We start from the raw sequence: 23,340 nt of genomic DNA, 5'->3' as shown, positions 1-23,340 counted from the left end.
GTATCGGCTGATCTCCAGGTTGGGTTTTTTACACGTCACTGCTGGGGGAGTGAGCGTGGAGCATCCTCCTGTTAGTGGTGTCTGCCGAGAAAAGCCTCCCACAGCGGTGCCTGGCAGGCTGTGGGCTCTCCCCAGCACCTCAGCACCACTGATGCCTTTTCAAACCACAGCGAGCTTGTAAGGAGATCTTTGGTAATGCTCTCAGACAGTCTCCATAGCTCCCCAAAATGCTGGTGTTTTTCCAGGTTCATTCCGTGTTGTGCTTCGAGGGTCAGGGCATGTTTGGGGTGAGGCTGTCCTGCATTGCAGCAGGTAACCTGCAGAAAAGGTCATTTACACCTCAGTTCCGTGTGGGCTGTTGTGTGGGGGTGTGCTGTCCTCACAAGGAGTGTGGCACAGACATCATAAGGTACTGCTTGTTCCTGGATCTGTACTGTGAGCAGGCAGCGCTGAAGCAGAGATCCAGGGAGCTGAAGACGCAGGACCAGGCTGTGGCAGGATCAGGAGAAGCAGCCTGTGCCAGCCCTTGGAGCAGGGATAGCCCCTGCAGCAGCTCCAGTGCACCCTCCTGGTGGATCCCAGCAGGCAGAGCCAATGACTGGCACACATGCTGGGGACCAGCTGCACCCTTAAGCACCCAGGACTCACAGAATCATGGAATGGCTTGGGTGGGAAGGGAATTTAAAGCCCAGTGTCACGGACAGGACACCTCCCACTAGCCCAGGTTACTCCAAGCCCTGTCCAGTCTGGCCTGGGACACTTCCAAGGATGGGGCAGCCACAGCTTCTCTGGGCAACCTGTGGCAGGGCCTCACCACCCTCACAAGGAAGAATTTCTTCCAAATATCCCATCTAACCCTGACCTCTGGCAGTTTAAAATAACTCCTCCTTGTTCTGTCACTATCTACCCTGTCCTTCATTTTTTATAAGCCCCCCCTAAAGTTCTGTAAGGCTTCAGCAAGGTCTCCCTGAAGCTTTGTCTTCTCCAGGCTGAACAATCCCAGCTCTCTCAGCCTGTCCCTAAATGCTTTCACATCCAACCTTAGAAATACCTGCAGCTTCTGTATGTTTATAAAACCATCTGGTGTTTCCTGGAGGTTCACATTCTGTGTGAAGGGAGCTGCAGGTTTTGCAGGGCTCAGAGGCCACCTCTGGCCATGATGCCAGATCCCTGCTCCTTTCCTGGGACAGCCCATTTACTACTGATTTTTGGTTCATTCTGCTTGCCACCTCAGCTAGAAAAATTATCCTCATGTGCTGTATCTGGAAATTTGCTGTCTACCAAGGAGCTTTTCCTTGCTTTTTTCAGAGGTACCCAGGTGTTGCTGCTTCAGATTTACAGAAGATGCCAGCTCCATCCCACTCAGTATCCATCTCACTCAGCCCCTCTCATCTCCTGTCTCAGGAAGGCATTTCTAAAGCTTTACATGGTACTTCCCTTCCTCTGCATGAAACCACAGTTGCTGTTTGTGCTGTGATTCTCTGCAGGGCATTGTTGTGATGTTGGTAACTGGAGACACCAGGCTTGGAGCAGGATTTGGGATGTTAAATACCTTGGGTGAACATTGTCTGAAGACCAGCTTGCTTTTACTGAGCATGATACAGAGGCTCTTTATGTACTTTCACTTGATATTCCAATATTGCAGTGGTCACATTAGAGGAAAGGCAAGTTTTCATCATCCCCAGGCAAAGATTTAATGGCGGGGTCTATGCAAAAGAAAGGACAAAAAGGCTTTTTAAAGAATATTCTGTAAAGTAATATCACTGTAATTTAGTCTGCCAGACACTTCCCAGTGTTTGTGTTTGCAGTTGCAGATGAGGCTTTGCCAGCCTTCAGCTGTCCAGATTGAAGTTTCCATGTTGAGCATCTGTCCCAAATTCCATATTGAGAAAACTGCAGCTTAAATGGATGGGGTTTTGTTTGTTTGTTTGTTTGTTTTGTTGGTTTGTTTGGCTTTGGTTTGTTGGAGTTTGGGGAGAGGGGGTTGGTGGTTTGTTTTGTGGGGGTTTTTTGTTTTGGGGTTTTTTGGGGTTTTGGGGGGTTTGTTTGTTTTTGGTGGTTTTTTTTTGTTTGGTTGGTTGGTTTTTTTGTGACTTAAACTAAAGAAAACATGATCTCCTCTCTTTGGATGTTCTTTTGAGCAGAACAGGCATGGCCTGCAGGCAGGGAAGGATTTGGGAGTCACAGAGGTAGAGTAAGGGAAACTGGAGGGAGTGGGAGAGGAAGTTTCCAGCCACTGCCCATCTTCTCCTGCTGGACCAAACCCTGCTGCTTCCACGTTTGCCCTCGGTGCAGGCTAGAAAAAACTGCAAACCCCACAGCTACCAGCAGCTCTTGGACAGCCATGGGCAAAGCAAACACAGCTTTGTACCTTACAGGCTTAAGTGGGAGTGGAAAACCTCCGTGGATCTGAAGCCCTGAACTCATTGCTGATGCTTGAAGGAGACCAGGGTGCAAAGACTTATCTTTGGTGTGTTTTTCTACTGCTTCATTCAGTAGGAAGTCCCAGATTCATTGCTTGGGTATTATTCTTTCCTTCTGGGATTTCCTGTACACCTGCCAAGCTACAAAGTGCTGTGCAGCCATTGCTTGGCTGATCTTGCTGCTGTTTGATTTCATGCACGAGGAGCTATGGCTCTTAATGTTAATTTGGGGCTTGACGAACCTGGTGCCTAATTTTTTTGGGAACTGGCGATTTTGATGCTCTCCCCAAGTTTCCAGCCAGGCTGTTGCTGTGCTCAGGCACTCAGCGCTTCTATATCAGGAAAAGAAGGTGGCAGGAGCCTTGTGTGAGCTTGTTCTGTAAGTGCCACGTGTTTTGTCCAGCTTTACATTCTGCAGTAGACATAGATCTGCTTCTCTGGGGTGGTGGTTACCTGCTTTTACATATAAATCAAGTTCCTGCTATTTTCAGCTCACGGTGCCACAAACTTTGAGAGCTCTACAATGAATAGGACAGATACATATGAGGTAGAAGATGGTGTTTTTAGGTGTGCTTGTAAAGGAAAGTAACTTTACTGCTCCTTGTGCTCCATCTGTCTGGACATGTCTCACAGTGTTCTGGGCTGGTGACATGGTGGGTATTGGGCACAGGTTGGACTCAGTGGTCTGGGAGGGTTTTCCAACCTGAATGATTCTGGTATTCTGTGTTTCCATGATGTCCTGCAAACCCAAGGGAAGCAGTGGGGAGGAAGAGTGCCCAGAACAAAACTGAGGCTGTATTTCACGTGACACACACCCAAGAGCTGAGACAAAAGAAGTTTCTGGGGAAGACTTTGGAGCCTGGGCTTGGTGTGTTCATGGTGCTCCCACCACCACGTAGTGGTGACATCAAAAACTGAGGCAGCACTGGGTTTGTTCAAGGAAGAAGCTGAGTTCTGATGAATGAAGGAGGAAGGCCCCATCTGAAATCAGCACCATCTCCCCTTACATCTGGAAAAAACACGAAGCAGCTCATCACATCCCACACCAGAACGGGGATGACTAAAGCTGATACTACACTGGGAGACAGAGGAGTTACCAGCATAAACAAACGTCCCACACCAATGTGTTGCTAAGAGTGTAAAATACTACGTGGTAGTTTTGAGCAAGAGCTGTGGTTTGTTAGTTACTCATCTCTTGCTGCACATTTTTTTTTTTGCGTGCCTTAAATGTTCAGGCAGCAGGAAGTGTGGTCAACTGAAAAGTTGCTCTTTTTGTAGCATTTGGCATTGGCAGGTGTTACTTTTGTGACCATAAACCAAATTGACGCTTGCCTTGGGGGCTGCTCCTAAACCTGGATCTCACAGGGTGTTGGGGCTGAGCAGTGGAGGGAAGCACTGGCTGGGTTTGATTGTTACCATCTGCAAAAGAGCTGCTTTTGAATAAAGCCCAGCCTCTCTGACTGCTGAGTGTCTGGAGTGCTGCTGTAGGATGGGATGAGGGGCTACCCCAGAACTCGGGCTGCCTCTGAGGGTGCTGCACAGTGCTGAGTTTCTGTGGCCATTGTGTTTGGTTGCCTTGGCTGAATCGGTGCCAGGGCTGTGAGTGTGCACAGCCCTGGGAGGATGTGAGAGCTGCATTTCAGATGGGGCCCATCTCTCTATTCAGAGATTTAACTCTGTTTGGATGATGAGAATGGAGACATCTGTAAAAAGCAGCAGTCCCCCTTCCTTCCAGAATAAGGCTATGAGCTTTCCAGCTGTTGGCTAAGACAGGTTTTCCTGTTAAAATAGCTTTTGTCTGAAGTAAGTCTAAAACAATATGGTTATACTAACTGAAAATATTTCTTTGTCAATTCTAGTTGTAAATCCAAGTGTTTTGATTCATTGCTACTTCTTGTAGCAGCTGTTTGATTCAGAAAACCTTATGGAATCTTCCAGTGAAGTGCCCACTGCTGGTAAAATGCAGTTTTCCTTATTTTGTGTATTTTCTTTACCATATTGTGTGTGACTGATTTGCTTTTATCTTCACAGTCTCACAATTCCACAACACACTCTTGCTTTCCTTCAGAAGTCCTATCATCCCGAATAATGCAAAGACAAGCCCATAACATTCATTCATGTGGTTCTTGTTTGCAACCACAATAAAATTGATTGTGCCATATATTTGTCAGCTGATGCCACCCTATATTCATAAAGTATACTTGGGATCTTTTTTTAGTTTTGCAGAGTTTAAAGATGAGCTTATTAGGCATCTCTCTGATGTGTAATTAATCTGGGCTGAATAATGTTAATCAGAATATATGCAATTTACATACAGTAGACAAGCAAAGAAGAATGTATGTTTAAAAAATGAGTTTGCCAGAGCAGATTTGAAAAAAAAAAAAAAGTGGATCTAATGCACTTAAGAGGTTTCTATGTTTATTTGAATACCTTTTTTAAAAAAAACAAGTCATGTTTGCTGGCTCAGGAAAGTTTTACCTCTGAATTGTGCGTGTCTTGACTACATTTCTGTGTTTTATTTCAATTTCAAGATATGCTATTTTACAAATCAGAGGAGCCCTCAGAGATTAGGAGTTTAAAAAGCATGTCAGGGTGTCTGCTCAGTCTGGAAGCCAGGGCTGCATGATGATCTCTGACTTTGTTGGTGTTGCTCTATACTAGTCATTCTTGAATGAGGTAAGATCTGATGCTTTCGTGTTTCTCTCAGCAGGTTCTTCTTAAGCACACTAAGCAGATATTTTTAATACACCCCAACAAAAATTGTAATTCTAGAACGCCAGCTGGCATTTAGAGCTTCAGCTTGGCTTCAGAGGTGCTGAGCACCCACCTGGCAACTGGTGGTTAGTACCAGCTGTTCTGGAAACAGGAGGAGTTGCCTCACACCAGTGGCAGCAAAAGTAACTTTGAAAAGATGCCTTTGAATTTTCAGTGTGTGTATCTTCTTAGTGCCAGGGGTGCTTCTAAAGGGGAAGTAATTACAGCAGAAGGACCTGACCTCATTTCTTGTTCAAAAGGCATTGTAAGATGACTGTCATCTCCTGCACTATGGATTTGTGGCTCTTGGCTAAGGCACATGCCCCTCAGAGGGACCTGCCTGCAAGCAGAATTGGAAACCAGGTGTTAAATCTGTGTTTTGTGTCCTGACCTCGGCATTTCTCAGACTGGTGAAGAAAAAGTCCTGACTCCATTTAAGCCCAAACCTTTGGAGCCAGAGGTTCAGCCTGACTGATTTGTTTATGCAGGGTTGATGCACTTTTGCTAGTAAAGTTCGGAGTAGAGCAGAGACCGTGAGATCCATTTTTTCAACACTGTCTGTATTTTTTCACTGGAACAACCCGATGAATCATATTGGTGGGTTTTGTGAATACATTTTTCCAGAATTCTTGTTCTAGTACACTTTTTACTGCTCTGCTTTTTCCTTGATCAAGAGCCTGCCTGTTTGTGTGAAGCTGCTGGGTTTATGCAAAAGCTGTGGTGAAACAGTTGGTGAAACAGTTGGCTCAGAGACACTTGAAAGGGCAAATAGCAGAGAAACAATGTCTAGGGTAGCAAAAAGTTCTGCTGCTGCATGAGCAGCACCTCGTTGGCAGGGATGATTGATTGTATAGTAAAGGTCTGTGGGAGTAGTAATATGGGGTGGAAAAACTCTGAAAGGTTGTTGTGGATTCAGGAGCTCTTCAGGGTGTTTGCAACCACTGGATGCTGTTAGGTGAGAAAATATTTCATAGAAATTCAGGACTCATCTTTCACCTTATCAGTCTGGTGAAGTCCCATCAACTCAAATGAAGACAGAAAATGGGTTTATGTGGTTTTCCCTGCATTTTTTTCTCAGAAAGCCACAGGCTGCCTTTAAGGCACCCTTGAAGAATGCAAACATGGCTTGAAATGTAGCTCTAGTGAGGAAATGCAGGCAGCCTTTGGAGGAATTCAGGTTTGGATGAGACTCAGAATGAGCATTGTTAAGACAGGGGCTAAATATGTTTAAAGTCACATTACTAGTGATTACTTCTGCATTCACAAAATGAAAATGTGATCTGATAGACATAAATTTGCTACATAAAACCCTTATCACACAGCTCTTGCATATTGCATTCTTAGGGCTGCTTTTTTCTTGGTGCTGTAAATAAAGCATTTTGCAAAACACAGAAAGATGAAGAATTAGAGTTTTGATACAGTCAAGTGAAACATACTCTTCTTCAGAAAGAGAGAATGTATCAGCATCCACAGTGGCAGGAGCTCAGATTGGGTTGACGGGGAGAACTTCACGGAGACCTTTGATGGAAGAGCTGAGACTTACAAAACTGGAGCTGCATAACCAGTCATACAAAGGTGTGAGAGATGGAAGCAAACTGTTAAATTTGCCAATTCTATTATTTTGGCACTGGCTGAAGCATTGTCACCATGGGTACAAACCCAAGCCTTGAACATCTTCTGGTTGGTTAAGTGTTGCCCCAGGTCCTGGTGTACAGGCAGGTGAGTTTGGTGTGTCTGTACATGGAGGGCCATGAAGGCCTCCAGAGGCACTGTGAACCAGCAGAAGAGATCTGACCAGCCCGTTTCCCAATAAATTCTCAGGAACAAATTTCCTTTTCTTAATAATAACCTGCCCAGCTGCCTTTCTGAGGCCAGACCTCACGTGGTCCTACTGTACAAACACAGCACAGGGAGAAGGTGGTTTAGATTTGGTTTTTTCCTTTCAAGTCATGTTGTCACAAGCCCTTTTAAGCTTGTGAAAGATAAATGGAGAGGAAATGAGGCAACTTATCTCCCCTTTTTTTTTTTCCAAGAAGGAAGGAGCATTGAAACATTGGGGCGGAAGATCAGAGCAGCCAAGGAGCCTCAAGCACAGGCTTAGTGAGAGGGACAATAGCTGAGTGGAGCTTCTTCCTGGGAAGTCCTCTTAGAAATGGAGCAAACAAACACCAGTGGTAACTATTGTCCTCCCTGTGATGCTTTTATGACTGTTTGAGGATCTGAAAGTGGTCTAGGAGGAAGAAGAATAATGCACAGCACTTGGCAGGGCAGGTGGCTGGATGGAACCCCTCTGAGCTGATTTCACTGAATAAAAGTGGGCTTTGGTGAAACCAGCCCCAGGGAGGAAACAAGGCAACTGGGCCCTACAGAGATGTGTCACCACCTTCCTGTCACAGCAAGTGACACTGTGGATGTGCCTGTCTGCGAGCTGCAGTCAGACACTCTCAGTCAGACACTCCGTTGGGCTCTGGCCTTTCTCTGAGTGATGGTTAAAAATAGCCTGAAAAAGAAAAGAAATACTTCTGTGTGCTGGAACAAAGAGGCCTTAAACCCCCACATTTGCACAGGAGAGACCGTGAGAAGAGTGTTGTGTCCTCTGTGGCATTTACATCAAATTCTTTCTGATCTCAGTTTTTTGGTTTCCCTTTTTCCTTGCATTCCCCTAAGCTATGCCCCTGTCACCTGGGAGTGTTTCTGCCTCTGGAAATGTGGGTTGCTAGCACTGGTGGGTTGTAGGAACAGCAAACCTGGGGAATGTAAAGGTAATCCTTCATCTTTGATACTGCTGCAGCTGCAGAAAGTTAGGGTTTGTTTACGTTTTTACTTGACCTCTTTTCAGGATCAAATTTTGGGAATTATTCTCGATTTGGTAGCAGAAGGTGTATTTTTATTAGTAAGATCCCAGCTTTAATTTAGAAGGAATCAAAGGCATGACCTCTATTAAGTAAGGAATGATTCATGAAGTTTAATGGGTCCTTTTAGCTTTGCCAAAGAAAAGCCCCAAAATGTTTTGATCAGTTCGTTTTATTCTTTTACAGTGCTGTGGAAATACTGAGATCTTGATTATGGCCTTGTTCAACTTTGAATGGGAGGAAAGAGGGAAAAGGGGGCCACTGCCAGGTCTCCCATGTTGAGAAGCCCCAGGCAGCCAGAGAGCCATCTCCCATCTTCTGTTTGTCCTTTCCCATTCATTTTGTTTTCATTTGCCTCGTTTTCTCTGCTTCTTCCCTTGAATTGTCCCTGGACCAGATTTAGTAGGGGCTTTTGGAGTGGTTTCATTGGTTTCACAAGGGAAGAGGCCAATTTTCTTCCTTTTGCACCCATTTCACAGCTGGAAGAGAACAAAAGGCTGTGACCTGTCCTGAAGTGGGACTTTGGGGCAGCAGCAGCTGCTATGGGAGTGTCAGAGTAAAGTGTGAGAGAGAGAACCAGACCAAGATTGAGGAGTCAGAGGAGATGTGGTCAAGGTCTCTCTTTGCAGCCTCAGTGCATCTTGCTCCCTTTGTGCCCCCCTATCTTGAAGGAGCCTGGATCGGGGGCTGATGCTCTGGTGCCACTTCCCAGTGTTTCTGCACTAATTTGAATTATAAAGCTGATCTGTTGCATCACAGAGCTGTGGTTTCCCTTCCCCATCTGTAATAAGCACAGAAAAAACTTTCTTACACAGGGTTGGGTGAGCAGCTTCATATAATAATTATACACTTGTCTTCTAAATTCTACCTTAATTGATGCTTTTTAGCAGTCTTGTGAAGAAACCTTTCCCACAGGATGAGGCATCAGTGCTTACTCCTGTCTCTCCTGCAGAGTGAAAAGTGAACAGTGTGGATTTCCTGAGGGACATTACCATCCATGGAGAGATAGAGAAGAGTTTGTTTGTGAAAGGGGCGACCTTCAGTTGCATGAGTATAGACCCTTTTAAAGCCTGACAGCATTCCTTGCAAAGGAATGAATGCAATCTTTTCAAAATCAATTTATTTCTAAAGATTTAGCAAACACTTTTAGAGCTATTATGTTATTTTTCTGAACATGAGAACAGACTACCAGCAAGGAGGGTTTGTCTAGTTTGTCTTAGCTAAGGCTTTGAAGGATTCACCATAGTGTAGTGCTGTGGAACATTTTTGTCTTATAGGTTGTGTCAGCCTCGAACAATTCTTGCTGTAGCATCTGCATGGCCAGCAAAGTCCATGTGATGTCAGAAAATGATCCTATTGTATCACCCTGCTGTGTGACAACAAAATATATAACAGATCAAAGAGATTTTTATAAGCTTTGTAACAACAAAATATGACACATTAAAGACATTTTACAAGCTTCACTCAAACTTTTAAGTTAGTTCTCCCATCCTCTGCCCAATTGTTTTGCTCTGTCGAGTTACATTTTCCTGCAGTCATATTCCAGTATTATAACCTGAAACTAGTGAGAGCCTGAACAAATTACTAAATATGTATGCAAATGAAAAATGTTTCCATGTCTGTTGTTCAAGCTGAATGTCATGTGGGAAGTCAGGTAAAAAAATTAAAAATTCTTTGGAATGTGAATTGCATTTTGCATACTCCTCTTCCTATACTGTAAAGTTTTATTAGAAGCTTAATATTATATACACACACACACATATATATATGTATAAATTTTTGTCCTTTTTAAAAGAGGGGAAAGAGGAATAAAATTATTGACTTTTTATTGATTTTCACAAAAAGTTGGCTCTTTGTCCCCCTCAGAATGCCCTTTCACAGTTGCTGCCCTACAGAGGACCAAGGCGAGGAGGTGTTGGCACATGCAAAGCAAAGCAAGTGAAACTAGAAAATGGTCCCAATAGGCAAAAATGTGATATGAGTATGACCTTGGGCTTCAAAGATCTGAATGGTGCTTGTTTGGGTTAAAATCTGTGTGTTCACCCTGGTGTTGCTGTAGGGATCAGAGTGGCAAGAAGGGGCTCTGAGGTTGGAATTATTGCCTGTGATAAAATCAAGCAGTGTGGTTGTGTGGGGAGATCATTAAAGTAAATGTCCTTGCTTTGAGACCTCTGTTTAGAGATTACTCTTGGTTTTACCCTTCTTGTGCATAGGCTTAGCTGAAAATCCTTTGCAAATCATGGTATTTACTCATTTTCAGTGTATACAGGAGCCAAAAGTGAAGCAAATGCCTTAGAACTGATGAGGAAAATTGTAAGAAAAGAGGTTCCAATGTTACCATTATTTTCATTTTGTTACTCTGTTTTGTGCAGTTTGTGTGTTTGTTGAAGAGAAATGGAATAAAATCCTGCCATGGAATAATGGCCTTCTGCTGCAGTGCTTAAAAAGTGATTATTTTGTGGGAAATAGGGTATATTGAAGAGTCCATCTGGGCTGATGGTGAGGGAATAAAGGGAATTCATTACTAAGGTAAGGAAACCTCAGTGTAAATGAAGCTCCTCATGGAAAGGTGTGTACTCACAGCTTTGGCCAATGTCATGTACTCCCTGGAGTAATTTTGTGATAGAGCCATGTACTGTGGTATAATTTGGCAAAGTAATTAAGAAAGAAGAAATTAGTAAAAATATCTCTTAGATTTGTATGAGCATATGCCAAGCACTGCATGGAAATAATCTTTTGAAGGTGCGTGTGACTGTATAAATATCAATATATATATTTAAAAAAAGCTTCAACTAATGTCATGAAGGTGATTATTTTTTGTTATCTATGTCTCTGTGTCTTTTTGTCATTTTGTCTTGTGGATGGTTGGGCAGTGAGGTAATTGTCACCTGAAAGGGAGGGAAGGGGGAATACATCATCCTGATTTAGAGGGTGATGCAGCATTGGCTTACATTTTTGGAATGCTGTTTAAATGTTCCCAAGAAACATTTTTGTGTGACCTCCAGTGACGTATAACGTGGTGCTGAGATGTGGATTGGAGAAAGCTGCTCAAGACATGCCTGATGTCCCCAGGAGTGACTCAACTTGTGGCTCAGGGAGTTGAAAAATACCCCAAAACTTGAAAACCAGTGACCTTCACCAAATTTATTTATCACAAATCATAGATTAGTTTCATGTGACCCTCTCCAGGAATTAGATTGGGTTCATTTGGTTATTAAATCCCAAGTCCTTCTGGTGCTGTGAAAGAAGCTTATAAATAAAGTCTTGTCAGACCTTATTTTAGTTGAATCTGACCATGAGTAATTGTTTTTATACAGAGAGTTGCTGCTTCTAGCCCCATTACCAAGAAAGGGTAGATTTTAGCAGCCTTTGAGATAAGCTTATCTGACACAGTGTTAATCAAACCCTTGGCTTGTTTCAGCCTGAGCAACCACAAGCACTGACGTTTATGTTATTCGTGATTATTAGGATTTTTTAGCCTGACAGAAGTGCAAAGGCAATTTGTGAAATCTTCCTTCTCCCATAAAGAAGGATTGGGCAGTGGGAGCAGGGGAAGGGAGAGCCAGCTGCAGGAATGAGTCTCTGGATTTGACCCAAGAGCCACTCTGTGTTTGTGCAGGATCTGTGCTCTGCTGTTTGTTCTTGATTTTTCACAATCAGACAGCATTCAGAATTGACTTAAACCAGCAAGCTGCATTAGTTAGATCACAAGCTACTTTTCACAAAACAAACACTTTTATAGAGTGCATGAGGTCTCACTGAGCTCAGTCTGCTCCCTCTGAATGCGAGATGCTCCCAAAGCTGCCTGGGAGCAGCATAAGTATGTAAACCTTCGGAAATCTGTGGGGTAATTGTCCATCTCAGTACAAAATTCAGCCTTGTGTAGCAGAGCACTTGAGGAAGAATAAAGTATAGGAGTAAAATTGTAGAAAGGATGATCTGCGAGGTTAGAATGGAACCTCTTACTTTTGGCACCTCTTTTTCCAGGGATCATGTCTGGATGAACTTAAAAACGTGTTTGTTTAGCCTGCTGTGAAACAAAAGCTTTGCTTTTGGTGGAGCACAGATATCACACCCCCAGTCTCAGCTGCCAAACTTGCGAAAAAAATCTGATTTTTTCACAAGACAGCATTAGCTTTTTCCTCTAGAGAGGATGGACTAAGCACCTGAGGAGTGCTATATGCTGAGACTAGAGGGGAGGCTGATTCGAGGTGTGATGGGTGTTGCCCACTCCTCTGCACTGTGTTTTGGGTGACTAACAGGCATTTTGCCAGCATGGCAAACAGGTGATTTGAGGGGTGTGCACGCCACTGGAGTCACAGAATTGTAAGGTTTTATTGAGAGCAGTCTCCATTAATATAAACCAAGGCTGGGATAAATAATTGGTTTCAGTATTTTACCAGGTGCAAACCACATGTTCCTGTGTGGGAAAGAGGGGTGGCTCCACCAGCCAGAGCTGCTGGATTTGGCTGAGTGCAAACAAACCTGTGAGAGGTGATCCACCCAAATCAGAACCTGGGATTTGTGTCTGACATCCCTTTTTGTCACAACAGGTATTAAGTCATGACACAGATAATTGAAATACTATTTCTACAAATAAAGATTAAAATAAGTTCTGCTTTCAACATCAAGAGTAGTTTACATTGCCTTCCTAGGTAAAGTCTGGGAGCACTTGAACTTAAACACTTCGTGGGTGGTATTGTAAGTACTGCACAAGGAAGAAGACTGAAGGAAAGAGGGAATCACTTGTAAATCCCACTACACTGTTCTATACACTAGAAAGTGGTGGGCATTGTCAGGATATGCCAAACAGAATCACTTTCACAGGTTTTCTGGCTACCAGATGCATTTAGCAACTGATAATGATGCTTGCAGTGAACAGGTGATCTGAGTAAAAGCAGTTTTTATGGTGAGTGACTGCTTCCTTCCCTTCCTGTTGAGCATCCAGCCCATTTCAGAGCTACCAGTACTGACAACTTTCAGGACTTACATAGAGCATCTGCAATTTCATATGTTTACCTCAATCAGAGTTGTGCTTTTCTCGGACTTGGGATGAAGTTGGCCCAGGAGCTGAACACTGGAATTATTTTGTTAACTCATTTTGCTCATACCATGATGGTCTGTGAGAATAAGATTGTATTTTTGGATAGAAAAGTAGATGGATGGATGGACAGTAGTAATTTAAAAGCTCAATTTGCATTAAGTACAGTTTATGTACTATATGCATTTGCAAACAGTACATAAACTGTAAAAACCAGATTAACTGGTTTTTAGTTTATCATTTGAAAGGATGCCCCCAGTTGTGGGTTACATCCTAGCTTGTGGAGCACTGTGTGGGTATGATCAGATGAGCATTTAGATTGTTTTCTGACAGTTTTGCTCATGATCTGTTGGAGGAAATAAGACAAGGTTCCTGCTCTGTCTCACTGCTTTACTTGTTTGAAGTACTGGGTGTACTGACATTCAGCACACACAGTGCCTATTTCTTTTAATTTTTTTTTGGTCCAGGATTTGTTTTAATGCAGCAAATAATCTACTTCCTTTACATTTATGTCCCCTAGGGCTTAAATGGTGTAAGAAGGTATGTCAGGCCCCAGACCTCCAAAGAGATTCATATCAATGGTCATGGTATATTTGGAAATCCTTTCCAAAAGGTGCTGAGAAAGGCAATTGTGCTGTGAAGGGGAAGGATTGTGAACATTTTCCTACTCTTGGAAGGGTCGTCTTACTGCCAAACACCAATATTTAAGTGAAATAGCTTTTATGGCAAGTCCTTCCCTCTTTCCATTCTTAACTTCCAAATGGCTGAAGTTCTGGGAGTGTGAGCAATCACTCTCTTGTGTGCCAGCCAAGAAGTTATTGTTTTCTGACCTTTTTTCCTGAGTTTTCCTGGCCTGCACCTGGACTGGCCACGTGGCAATGTTGTTGAGAGCAGGGAGATGTGGCAGGGTGAGCTGGATAGGCTGCACTGGGAGCTGGTGACTAGACCAGCAGGAATTCATTCCTGGGAGAACTTGCTGAAGAGTGCCCTTGTTTGCAAAAGCTGTATGTCAGTTATTTCAATACAAGCAGTGAAACCCCCACTATAAATTTGGGTATTTGAGGCCATTCTGCAGGCCTGATGACTTGGAGTTACATACAAGTGTCCAACATGGGTGACACAATTAAGAAGGTCAAAGGCAGGGGAAAAGCAAGGAAAAAAAATCTGGGGTTGATTTCCAGGGGGCAACAGGTAGATGTTTCTTGTTTCTCAGTGCAATGACATTTGGTTTTAGTCTTAAAAGAGGTATCATAATTCCTGCTAAAGTTTTGTGGTCATGCTACAGAGTGGGAGGTGCATCATGAAGTATTAGCAATGTTTATTTTGGAGCAGGATCTAAACCCTCGGCAAAGGAGGAACAGACCCTTGCCATGTTAATTTGATAGATATCCTTCCACCTCCATCACAGTTGTCTTTTCCTGTTGGTAATTTTGGTTCAGGGAATCACAGAATATCCCAAGTAGGAAGGATCCCTCAGGGACCAATCACTGAGTCCAACTCCTGGCCCAGCACATGAGCAGGAGGTTGCATGCAGGCTCCTCCTGGAGCTGATCAGGCTCCTCATTCTCCCAGGATAAACATCCCAGCTGCTGGGCTTCAAGTCCCATTTATATAGGCTGGAGCTGTGCCATTGCCAGACCAGCCAAGTGGGAGCATTGGCTGTGCTCCATATAAACAGCTCTGACTAAGCCAGCCACACTAAATTTGGAAAAGAATTAGGGGAACTCATTTTTCAATTGCCCTGGAGTATTTTATCTCCAGGTGCCCCATGTTATCGTTTCATGGGAAGAGTTTCTGTTACTCAGGACTATTTCCATCATGTTTATTTTCAGAGAGCGTATTTTTATTTTCTGTAAACCAAAAGAGTTTAAATATCCATTGAAGAACAATGGATCAAGGGACTGTCTGCTTCTCTTCCCACTTTCAGGTAGCACTGAAATTCCTGTTCAGCTGAGCCCTGCAAAGCCAGGTCCACTCACAATCTCTTTAAATAAACTTTTCTGCTAATTTTAAGAGGGAGGAGTATTTTTAATGCAAAACTCCTTTGCAACAAGTAGTGTGAAGATTGGAAGAAACAACCAGAAACATTTGCCTCTTGATTCTTGTTTTGATTTGTCATAAATATAGTCTGCACATAAAAATTACATCGTCCATGTCCTATTTCTGACGTATATGTTGTGAATTGCAGAGTTTCTTTCTCTTCAGTCATTGTGCTTTAAGCTGATCTAAGCAGTACTGACAGTGAAGAATGACACTTCTGAGGCCATTTAGCCTTAATTGAGAATCTTTGCCAAAATCACAGGTATTTCCTGTGATTGTTGCAAGTTTTTTCCCAACACCAGAATTTTATTCTTTGTCCCACTTCCTCTACAAACTTTTACTGCAGGATGCAGGCAGTAGCCAAGTGAGGTGCAGTGTCCCAGAGCCCTCTCTAACAAACTGAGAGGATGATGCGAGCTGGAAAAGAAAAAGCCACAGCGCAAAACAGGGGCAAACCTGAGCAGGAAACTCTGCCGGGGCTGGGGCCAACAACATCCTACTGCTGGCTGGGACCAGGAGGAAAAAAAATTCTGCAAAGAAAGTTTTGGGAAACTTTGTCCTTATTTGGAGAATTAAGTCTATGCCTCTGCCCAAAGCAGGCTAGTTTTTGTAGGGCTGGGATATTCTGCTTTAGCAGCACCATATCCTGCTATTATACCCAAGCACATCCTATAATCAGTATGTCTCTAAAAATCCATCTTAAAGCTAAAGATTTGGAGTCCAGATTGTCACTGGGTGCAGTCCCACAAGTAATTCTGTGAAAACCTTACATGAGTGGTGAGTTGACTCTGCTTCTGACATCCCTCCAGCTGAGTGGGATGGCTGTGCCAATGCTGAGCCGGCTCCTCCGTGTGCCTGGAGAGGCTCCAGGGTGTCAGATCTCCCAGTGCTGGTGTGGGATTGGAATGGGGCAGCAGTGGGGCAAAAGGGGCTTCCAGTTCAGTGGAAGGCAGCAATCACACTGGTGCTTGTGAAGGAGAAGGCTCCAGCTCGCCCCTCTGAGCTGGTGACACAGGAGTGGCTGGAATGAAAGGTGCTGTTATGGAATGGAAGTGTTGGCATTGCCCCTGAGCTTGAGGGGTGCATCTTGTTCTGCATCACACTGGAAATTCACCTGCAGAAGCAGCGAGTTGGTAGGTTTGTCTTCTCATGCACATCCACGTTAGGAATTTAGGGAGTAATTCCTGGAATCCCACAATGGTTTGTGTTGGGATGGATCTTCAAACCCATCCTGTCCCATGCCCTACCATGGGTAGTGACACCTTCCACTAAACCAGATTACTCCTTGCCCCTGGCCTTGAACACTTCCATGAATTCATTTCAGGAATGCTGTGGTCCTAGACTCCTAGACTCCCTGGTCTAGGAGTCCATTAAAAAGTCTTAGTTTGAGAATTACTATTTTCTTTTCTCATACAGAAAATATGATGGTTTTTTCCCCCAGGCAGAACAAAATTAAATTTTGGAAGCATCTAAGTTGCTTGAGATGTGAAATTGCAATCCTCTGTTGTATGCTCAGAAATGCCCTTTGGCATGGTGCTCCTTAATACCAAGAAGAAAGGGATCTCTCCAGTATCTAGGATGTTTGGGATGCTTTCTAGGTCATAGGCCAGGTTCTGGTTCTTGCATTCCTGCAGACTCTTTCAGTCACATATATGCACATGCCTTTAATTTTAGCTTCACTTCCCTGTCTGCAAAGCACCATAATTTCTTCGGTAGGGTTAATGAGTTAATTGCTTGTAAATTGTTTTAAGATTCTCAGAAGGGAGACCTCAGTGTGTTTATTGCTGTTGCTGTTACCCATGCGATCTTGATCACAGTGAGACAATACCAGATTAGTGTTTATTGCAGCACGACTGAGGATGTGTTTACATTAAAACAAAGATGAGACTGTAGTGCCCAAGCCTAGAAAAATATTTTGTAGAGCTTTGAGTCATCTTTAGAATCTCAGTGAGTGATAAACTTGGCCCCTATGGCTGAACATTAGCCAGTGTCACTGGTTGTCTTTGAAAACCCTTTCACGCCTTGACCACCCTTGGCTCTGGGGCAGCATGTCCCAGGGAGAGGCAGAGAGCATCTTTCCTTAGAGAAATGGATTTGGGGGATTCTTTTCTTGATCTTAGAAGAAAAGACAAAGTCCCAAACCCAATATTTTCCTGGACAAATTCCCTCTAATGCATCTCCAAGGGTTTCCTGATCTGTGCAGCAAGTGACCCTTGGTACATTCAGGAGGTTTTCTCATGGAATCATGGAATGGTTTGGGTTAGAGGGACCTTAAAGCCCATCCAGTTACACTCCCTGCTCTGGGCAGAGACACCTTCCACTAGCCCAGGTTGCTCCAAGCCCTGTCCAGCCTAGCCTTGGACATTGCCAGGGATTCAGGGACAGCCACAGCTTCTCTGGGCACCCTGTGCCAGGGTCTCACCAGCCTCACTGGGAACAATTCCTTCCCATTATCCAATCTAAACCTCCTGTCAGTGGGAAGCCATGCCCCCTTGTCCTGTCACTCCATCCCTTGTCCAGAGTCTCTCTCCATCTTTCTTGTGGGCTCCCTTCAGGTCCTGGAAGGTCACTATTAGGGGACCCTGGAACTGCCTCTTCTCCAAAGAGAAGAATTCGGGTCGCTGTGAGAAATGCCTTGGTTCTGTGTTACAGGTTGTGAAGCCATGTACATGAAATACCTTTAAATCTCTGTTCCACCTCAGGAAAAACCGAGGCCACCATCAAGAACTTCAGCCCCCACTACCGCCGCCAGTACGCCGTGGCTTTCTGCAGGCACGTGCAGGAGGAGCTGGAGCAGCACCGCCACTCCCAGTCCCGCTTCCTGAAAACCAGGGTAGGAGGACACTCATTTCCCTCTCTGAGACCCAAGTGCATGTGCAGATGTTGGATTTGGGTCATTTCGGTTTGGGATGGAAAAGTTGCATCTGGGTGCAGGTTTGAAGTTTTACTTCTGAAAATTCATCTGTATTTCAGTTTTGTTTAGTTGCTTATCATGGCATGAGGAGAAACATGACATGAGTTTCTGGTACAAGGATTTGGACATTTGGACAAAACTGGTTCCTTCTTGCTGGTTGCAAGATTCTGCAAAATCTAGGGACAGATATCATAGTTCCAGGGAAGAGATTATGTAGGAAATATAATTAATCCTGTCATCTGTGGCTCAGGGTTCCGTAAAGAAGATGGCAATAATTTCCTCTGTGGAGTGAACTGTGGAAAGCTGGTTTTTTAGAGGGGAGACAAAAAGAGAGACACAAGTCTCTTTACAAGAGGAAAATGCAGAGAACTAGCCTTAAAGATTAAGAAGGTAAAAATTTCAATGTTCTGAACATATTGGAAATCATGGATTTCCAATGCTCTTGAAATGAGTAGGTAAAGCAGTGAGGTGGGATAATAGAAGATCTGTGTCTTTCAGAAAGGTGCATATCAGTTGCTACAGCACAGATGCAAAAGCGTTACAAAGAAATTGGAAACAATTTACTATGTTATAATAAAACCCTGTTTTTCATATCAGTGAAACATTTACATTATGTAGTGGAAAATGGGAGGTGGTGAACTCGAAGCCATCCTGCAGGGGTTGGAATTAGATGATCTTTAAGGTCTCTTCCAACCCAAACCACTGCAGGATTCTCTGATCTTGCATTCAGCCTGTCAGCTGAAAGGTAAATAAATCTCTGTCTCAGAAATCTGGCAGTATTTTGGAAGGCAGAGCTCTTCTGCCGCCACCTCACCTTGGCTACAAGAATTTGCTTGTGTCTGTAGAACCTTCTGAAATCAGAGATGTTTATGACTCCAAATTACATTTGAAGGCTCAAAAGCCCTCAGAGCAGCATTATGGAAATGTAGAAATAAAAGCTTCAAGATGGTCAGTGGTGCAGAGGGGTCTCAAATGTCACCAATTGTCCCTGTAGCCTGCGGGGGAAGCTGGGACAGTTCTGTACGAAGCAGAGCTGCTGCATTTCAGTGAGGACCTGAAGAAGTGGAAGGACAGATACGTCGTGATCAGAAATGACTACACTGTGGATTGCTTTGAGACCAAAGAGGTGAGTGCTGCTTCTGTGGATCTGCTTGCACACTCCAGATAAACCAATGGCAAGTGGATTTGCTGCTGCTGCCTTGCCTTCAGCAATAGGAGGTGAAACTTTGTCTGCATCAGGGTGGCTCCAGTGGAAGCCCCACAGGGATGGCTGAGGGTAGAGTTAAGTGCCCTGCCTTAGCCAGATAAGTGGCCAGAACTAACAAATGGGACATTCCTTGGCCAGATACGTCAGCAAGAACTAACAACAGCACTTTTAACAGCACTTGAACCTTCCTGTGCCTGTCCCAGAGCAGTTCTCATCTCTATATCCCTGTAATACATCCCTGTGCTCATGCAGTTGGATCTGAAGTAGCAGGATTTGGGTGGCTCCAGGCTGGCTACAGTGGAGGTTTTTTCCTGGAAGCTGCCATAGTCAAGCTAGTCCAGGCTGACAAATCCAACAAACTGGGCTCAGGAGAAAATCCCATCCTTTTTCCCTCCCTTCCATCCCTGACTCCTCACCACAGCAGATACGCAGTGAGAGTTTAGATTTGTTTTAGATTTGACGTGCCTAGGGAACATTTCCAAAATTTAGCCTGACAAAAAGATTCACCCTTTGGGCCATATCCCCATGTATTAGAATCATAGAATATCCTGAGCTGGAAGGGACCCACAAGGATCATGGAGTCAGCTTCTGGCTTTGTCACTGAATTGTGTATTTTATGTTTTCTCTCTCCTTAAATCTCTATTTAACAATACTTCCTCTCTGTTGATTTTCCAGGCCTACCAGAAGGGAGCCAGCCCTAAACATCATGTTATTCCTGCAGGAGGCAAAGTCCTGACTTCAGAAGAAGATTACAATTTGCTGTCTGATAAACATTTTCCAGACCCTGTTGGTAAGTCCTGTTCAAATCTGAACTGCTAAAACTCAGGCTCTGTTCCTTACTCTGTTCTGCGAAGGCTTTTAGGCCCCATTTTAAAATGGGGTAGTAGAAGATGCCCACAGCCCTTTTCCCAAGTTCAAGCACAACTCCAGAATGGATGAACAAAGCAGATGCTGTAAGCCAACATTCAGAGAAATGCTGGCTCCCTTTTTTCCAGCATACCGGCACCAAGCTGCTGGAAGCTGTGCAGAAGCAGGGCAGGAACCACAACACCATTGTTCCCGGGCTTTGTTCATATTCCTGGTTTATTTGTTTCCATTTTTAGATGCCAGCTGTCTGTGTTGACTCACAGCTGATAATAAGTCCCACAGAGAGGGCAGGAAGGTGGCTGCTTCTGCCTTTGTTGTTTCTGGGTCGGGAACTGCTGTGGTCCTGCCTGCCCCCACTGCACCAAGATGGAGAAAATTCAGGCTGTATGGAAGGGGCTCTCACATTGCAGTCAGATTTGGAGAATGGGATGCCACATAATGAAAGGGATAAGGGATAACTTGAACACAAGGATTTATTTTTTGAGTCCTTTAAATCCCTAGGATTTAAAATTAAGTGCCCTCTCACACCCTTTCCCAAGGCACAGGGTGGTCAGAGGGGCTTGGAGGTGTCCTGTCTGTGTCACTACAGCTCTGCAGCAGTTGGGGTTGAGTGATGTGGAACACCCCAAGGGTGCTCGTGGGCTTCCCTTGGCTGTCCCTTCAAAAAGATCATCACTTCATCTTTATGGCACTACTCTCCATCTGTGTGGTGCTGAAGACCCTCCAAGGTGAACCTCATGTGTCTGGGCTCTCAGTGCATGTCAGTGACTCGAGTTTGAGTTTGGTCATCCCTAAATGTGCTCTCCAGCATCCTCTGTGTGCAAAGACCCAGGGCAGGTGGGAGCTGGAGGTAGAAAGCTGGTGCTTTCTTTACATCACCTGCAAGGACATGAAGTGACAGTTTTTAAGGGCAGTTGTTTAAGAGCAGTTGTGTATGGAAATCCTGGAACCGGGGAAAGCACTGCTGTTCCAACACGGTTTATTTAATGCAGCTTGTTTCTGTAGGAAAGTCCATATGCTTCTAAATGATCTTTATGTGGAACAGACCAGGGCTCTCCACTAATTTACTTATTTGCCATGAAAAACGTTTCCCTAGCAGCTGTAATCCAGTGAAATAATTTGAAATTTTACCAAAACTAGATTTTTGCCATCTTGAAGACAAAGCAAGAGGCCATCAAGTAACACAGAGAGGTGGTTGATGCCAGCTCAGTGTGCCCATCCCAGCTGTGTCCCCCTGCCCTCTGTGCCCAATCTCCTGCACTGGGAAGGAGATGAACCTGCTGGCAGAGGTCTGGCACAGAGCCAAAGCCCAGGAAATCTGCAGCTCTCAAACAGAGGTGTTTTTGTGCAGGCTCCAGCGAGGAGGCGGCTGCAGCCTTTGTCCCGCTCCCGAAGGAGTTCCCGGTGTACCTGTGGCAGCCCTTCTCCCGGCACAGCTACTACTGCTTCCCGGAGCCGGGGGCACAGCGGCGCTTCAGCGCCGTGCTGGGGGACTGCGTCAGGCATTCCAACCATGGTGAGTGAGGAAAGGGACTGTGTGAGGCATTCCAACCATGGTGAGTGCGGGATGGAGCTGCGTGAGGCATTCCAACCATGGTGAGTGAGGGATGGAGCTGCGTGAGGCATTCCAACCATGGTGAGTGAGGAAAGGGACTGCGTGAGGCATTCCAACCATGGTGAGTGAGGGATGGAGCTGCGTGAGGCATTCCAACCATGGTGAGTGAGGAAAGGGACTGTGTGAGGCCTTCCAACCATGGTGAGTGCGGGATGGGACTGTGTGAGGCCTTCCAACCACGGAGAATGAGGAAAGGGACTGTGTGAGGCATTCCAACCATGGTGAGTGAGGAAAGGGACTGTGTGAGGCATTCCAACCATGGTGAGTGAGGAAAGGGACTGTGTGAGGCATTCCAACCATGTGGGACATACCAACCATGGTGAATGCAGGATGGGATGAGTGAGGCATTCCAACCACGGTGAGTGCGGGATGGGAACGTGTGGGACATTTCAACCACAGTGAGTGCAGAAAGGGCTCAGCCTTGGACAGCGTCACCCACCCAGGACCCACACACCCAGCTGTGGGAAAATGCAAGTCACTCACAAAAGATGCTTGGCTTCAGCAGCCTGAGGAATAAATCAACACAGCCCTGCTTCTTGCAGTGCTGGGAGCACAGTTAGGTGCGGTTTGGGGTGCAGTGGGTGTCAGGTTGGGGAGAAAACATGGGAATTGCTTTGGAAATTGTGTAATGATCCAAAATCCCTAAGAGGTGTTTATTACTAAGGCACAGCAAATCCCTCACCTGCATTTGCAAGCTGGCTAATGCATCACAGCTATAGAATCAGGAATAATGTAACATCCTGAATTGGAAGGGACCCACAAGGATCATGGAGTCCAACTTGTGGCCCTGCACAGACAATCCCAAGAATCCCACCCTATGCATACAGGAGACCTGGTGTGTACAACATGGAGGGAATGTATTCCCCCAGTACATTACCGTGTTGTTACACACACACCTCTCCTGATCAAACATTTGACCTTTCTGCAGGTGTTTCAATGGCAGCTCAAGCCCCAGCCATGGTTAAGCCTTGTAGCTGGTCCATGAATGGTGTGTAGGACACACTGTTGATTGTATGCACAAAGATAAATGATGAATATCACTTTCTGAGTAGGTTAGACTAAAAAACTTCTAAAAAAACGTAATTTGTGACTTGCTAGGGTTATAAAAACAGCTTTGCTCCCAAGAAATTGGAAGATCATTTACGAATTGGACCCTTCAGAAAAAAATAAATACTTTCCTGATTTTCAGATTATGTTTTTTCCAAGATGTCCTCAGTTCCCCACTCAGTTCCATACCTTTAGTGTTGCTTTGGAGTCCTATCTGTTCCTGCTGCCCTTGGTGGGAGATGGGAACACTCAGCAACTTCTCCACTAAACTCAGCTGCTTGGGTCTGAAGCCCAGGCTTGTGGGTAAATGAATTGTGAGTGCAGGGTCTGAACAGTCCCTTTTATTTACAGAAGTGGCTCCTGGTGAATGTTTTTTTAGCTGTCACTTTAGTCTCCTGGCCATCAGCTTCATCCCATTGCCCACAGACAGCTTTTTCTTGCTGTGCTCCCTGGATCATTCTTGATTACCATCTCTTTTCCCTTGTCTCCGCTGCTAAAGACATTTCTGGTTTCCTTTAGGACTCCATTCCCATGAGGAAAACACACACAACTCCATTTCTGGGCAGTTTCCTAAGATGTG

The 23,340-nt window shown here is 44.7% G+C and overlaps 1 protein-coding gene across 2 annotated transcripts in view; it reads left to right on the top strand.

Annotated features, from left to right (window-relative positions):
* The window catches only part of NIBAN1 (niban apoptosis regulator 1), a 55,394-nt gene that overhangs the window by 8,624 nt on the left and 23,430 nt on the right, over nt 1-23,340 (top strand). The window contains exons 2-5 of one of the 2 annotated variants that reach the window (XM_004186200.5): nt 17,813-17,943; nt 19,019-19,150; nt 19,907-20,021; nt 21,450-21,614. In XM_004186200.5, coding sequence (XP_004186248.5) covers nt 17,813-17,943; nt 19,019-19,150; nt 19,907-20,021; nt 21,450-21,614 — 543 coding nt within the window. Of the gene's footprint in view, nt 1-17,812; nt 17,944-19,018; nt 19,151-19,906; nt 20,022-21,449; nt 21,615-21,716; nt 21,775-23,340 lie in introns of those variants that run through there. The other variant, XM_072932695.1, reaches the window with a different exon arrangement.

The sequence above is a fragment of the Taeniopygia guttata genome, chromosome 8, assembly GCF_048771995.1.
Source record: "Taeniopygia guttata chromosome 8, bTaeGut7.mat, whole genome shotgun sequence".
Lineage (NCBI taxonomy): Eukaryota > Metazoa > Chordata > Aves > Passeriformes > Estrildidae > Taeniopygia > Taeniopygia guttata.
The sequence above is the reverse complement of the archived record's forward strand: the minus strand, read 5'-3'. Positions and strand labels throughout refer to the sequence as shown.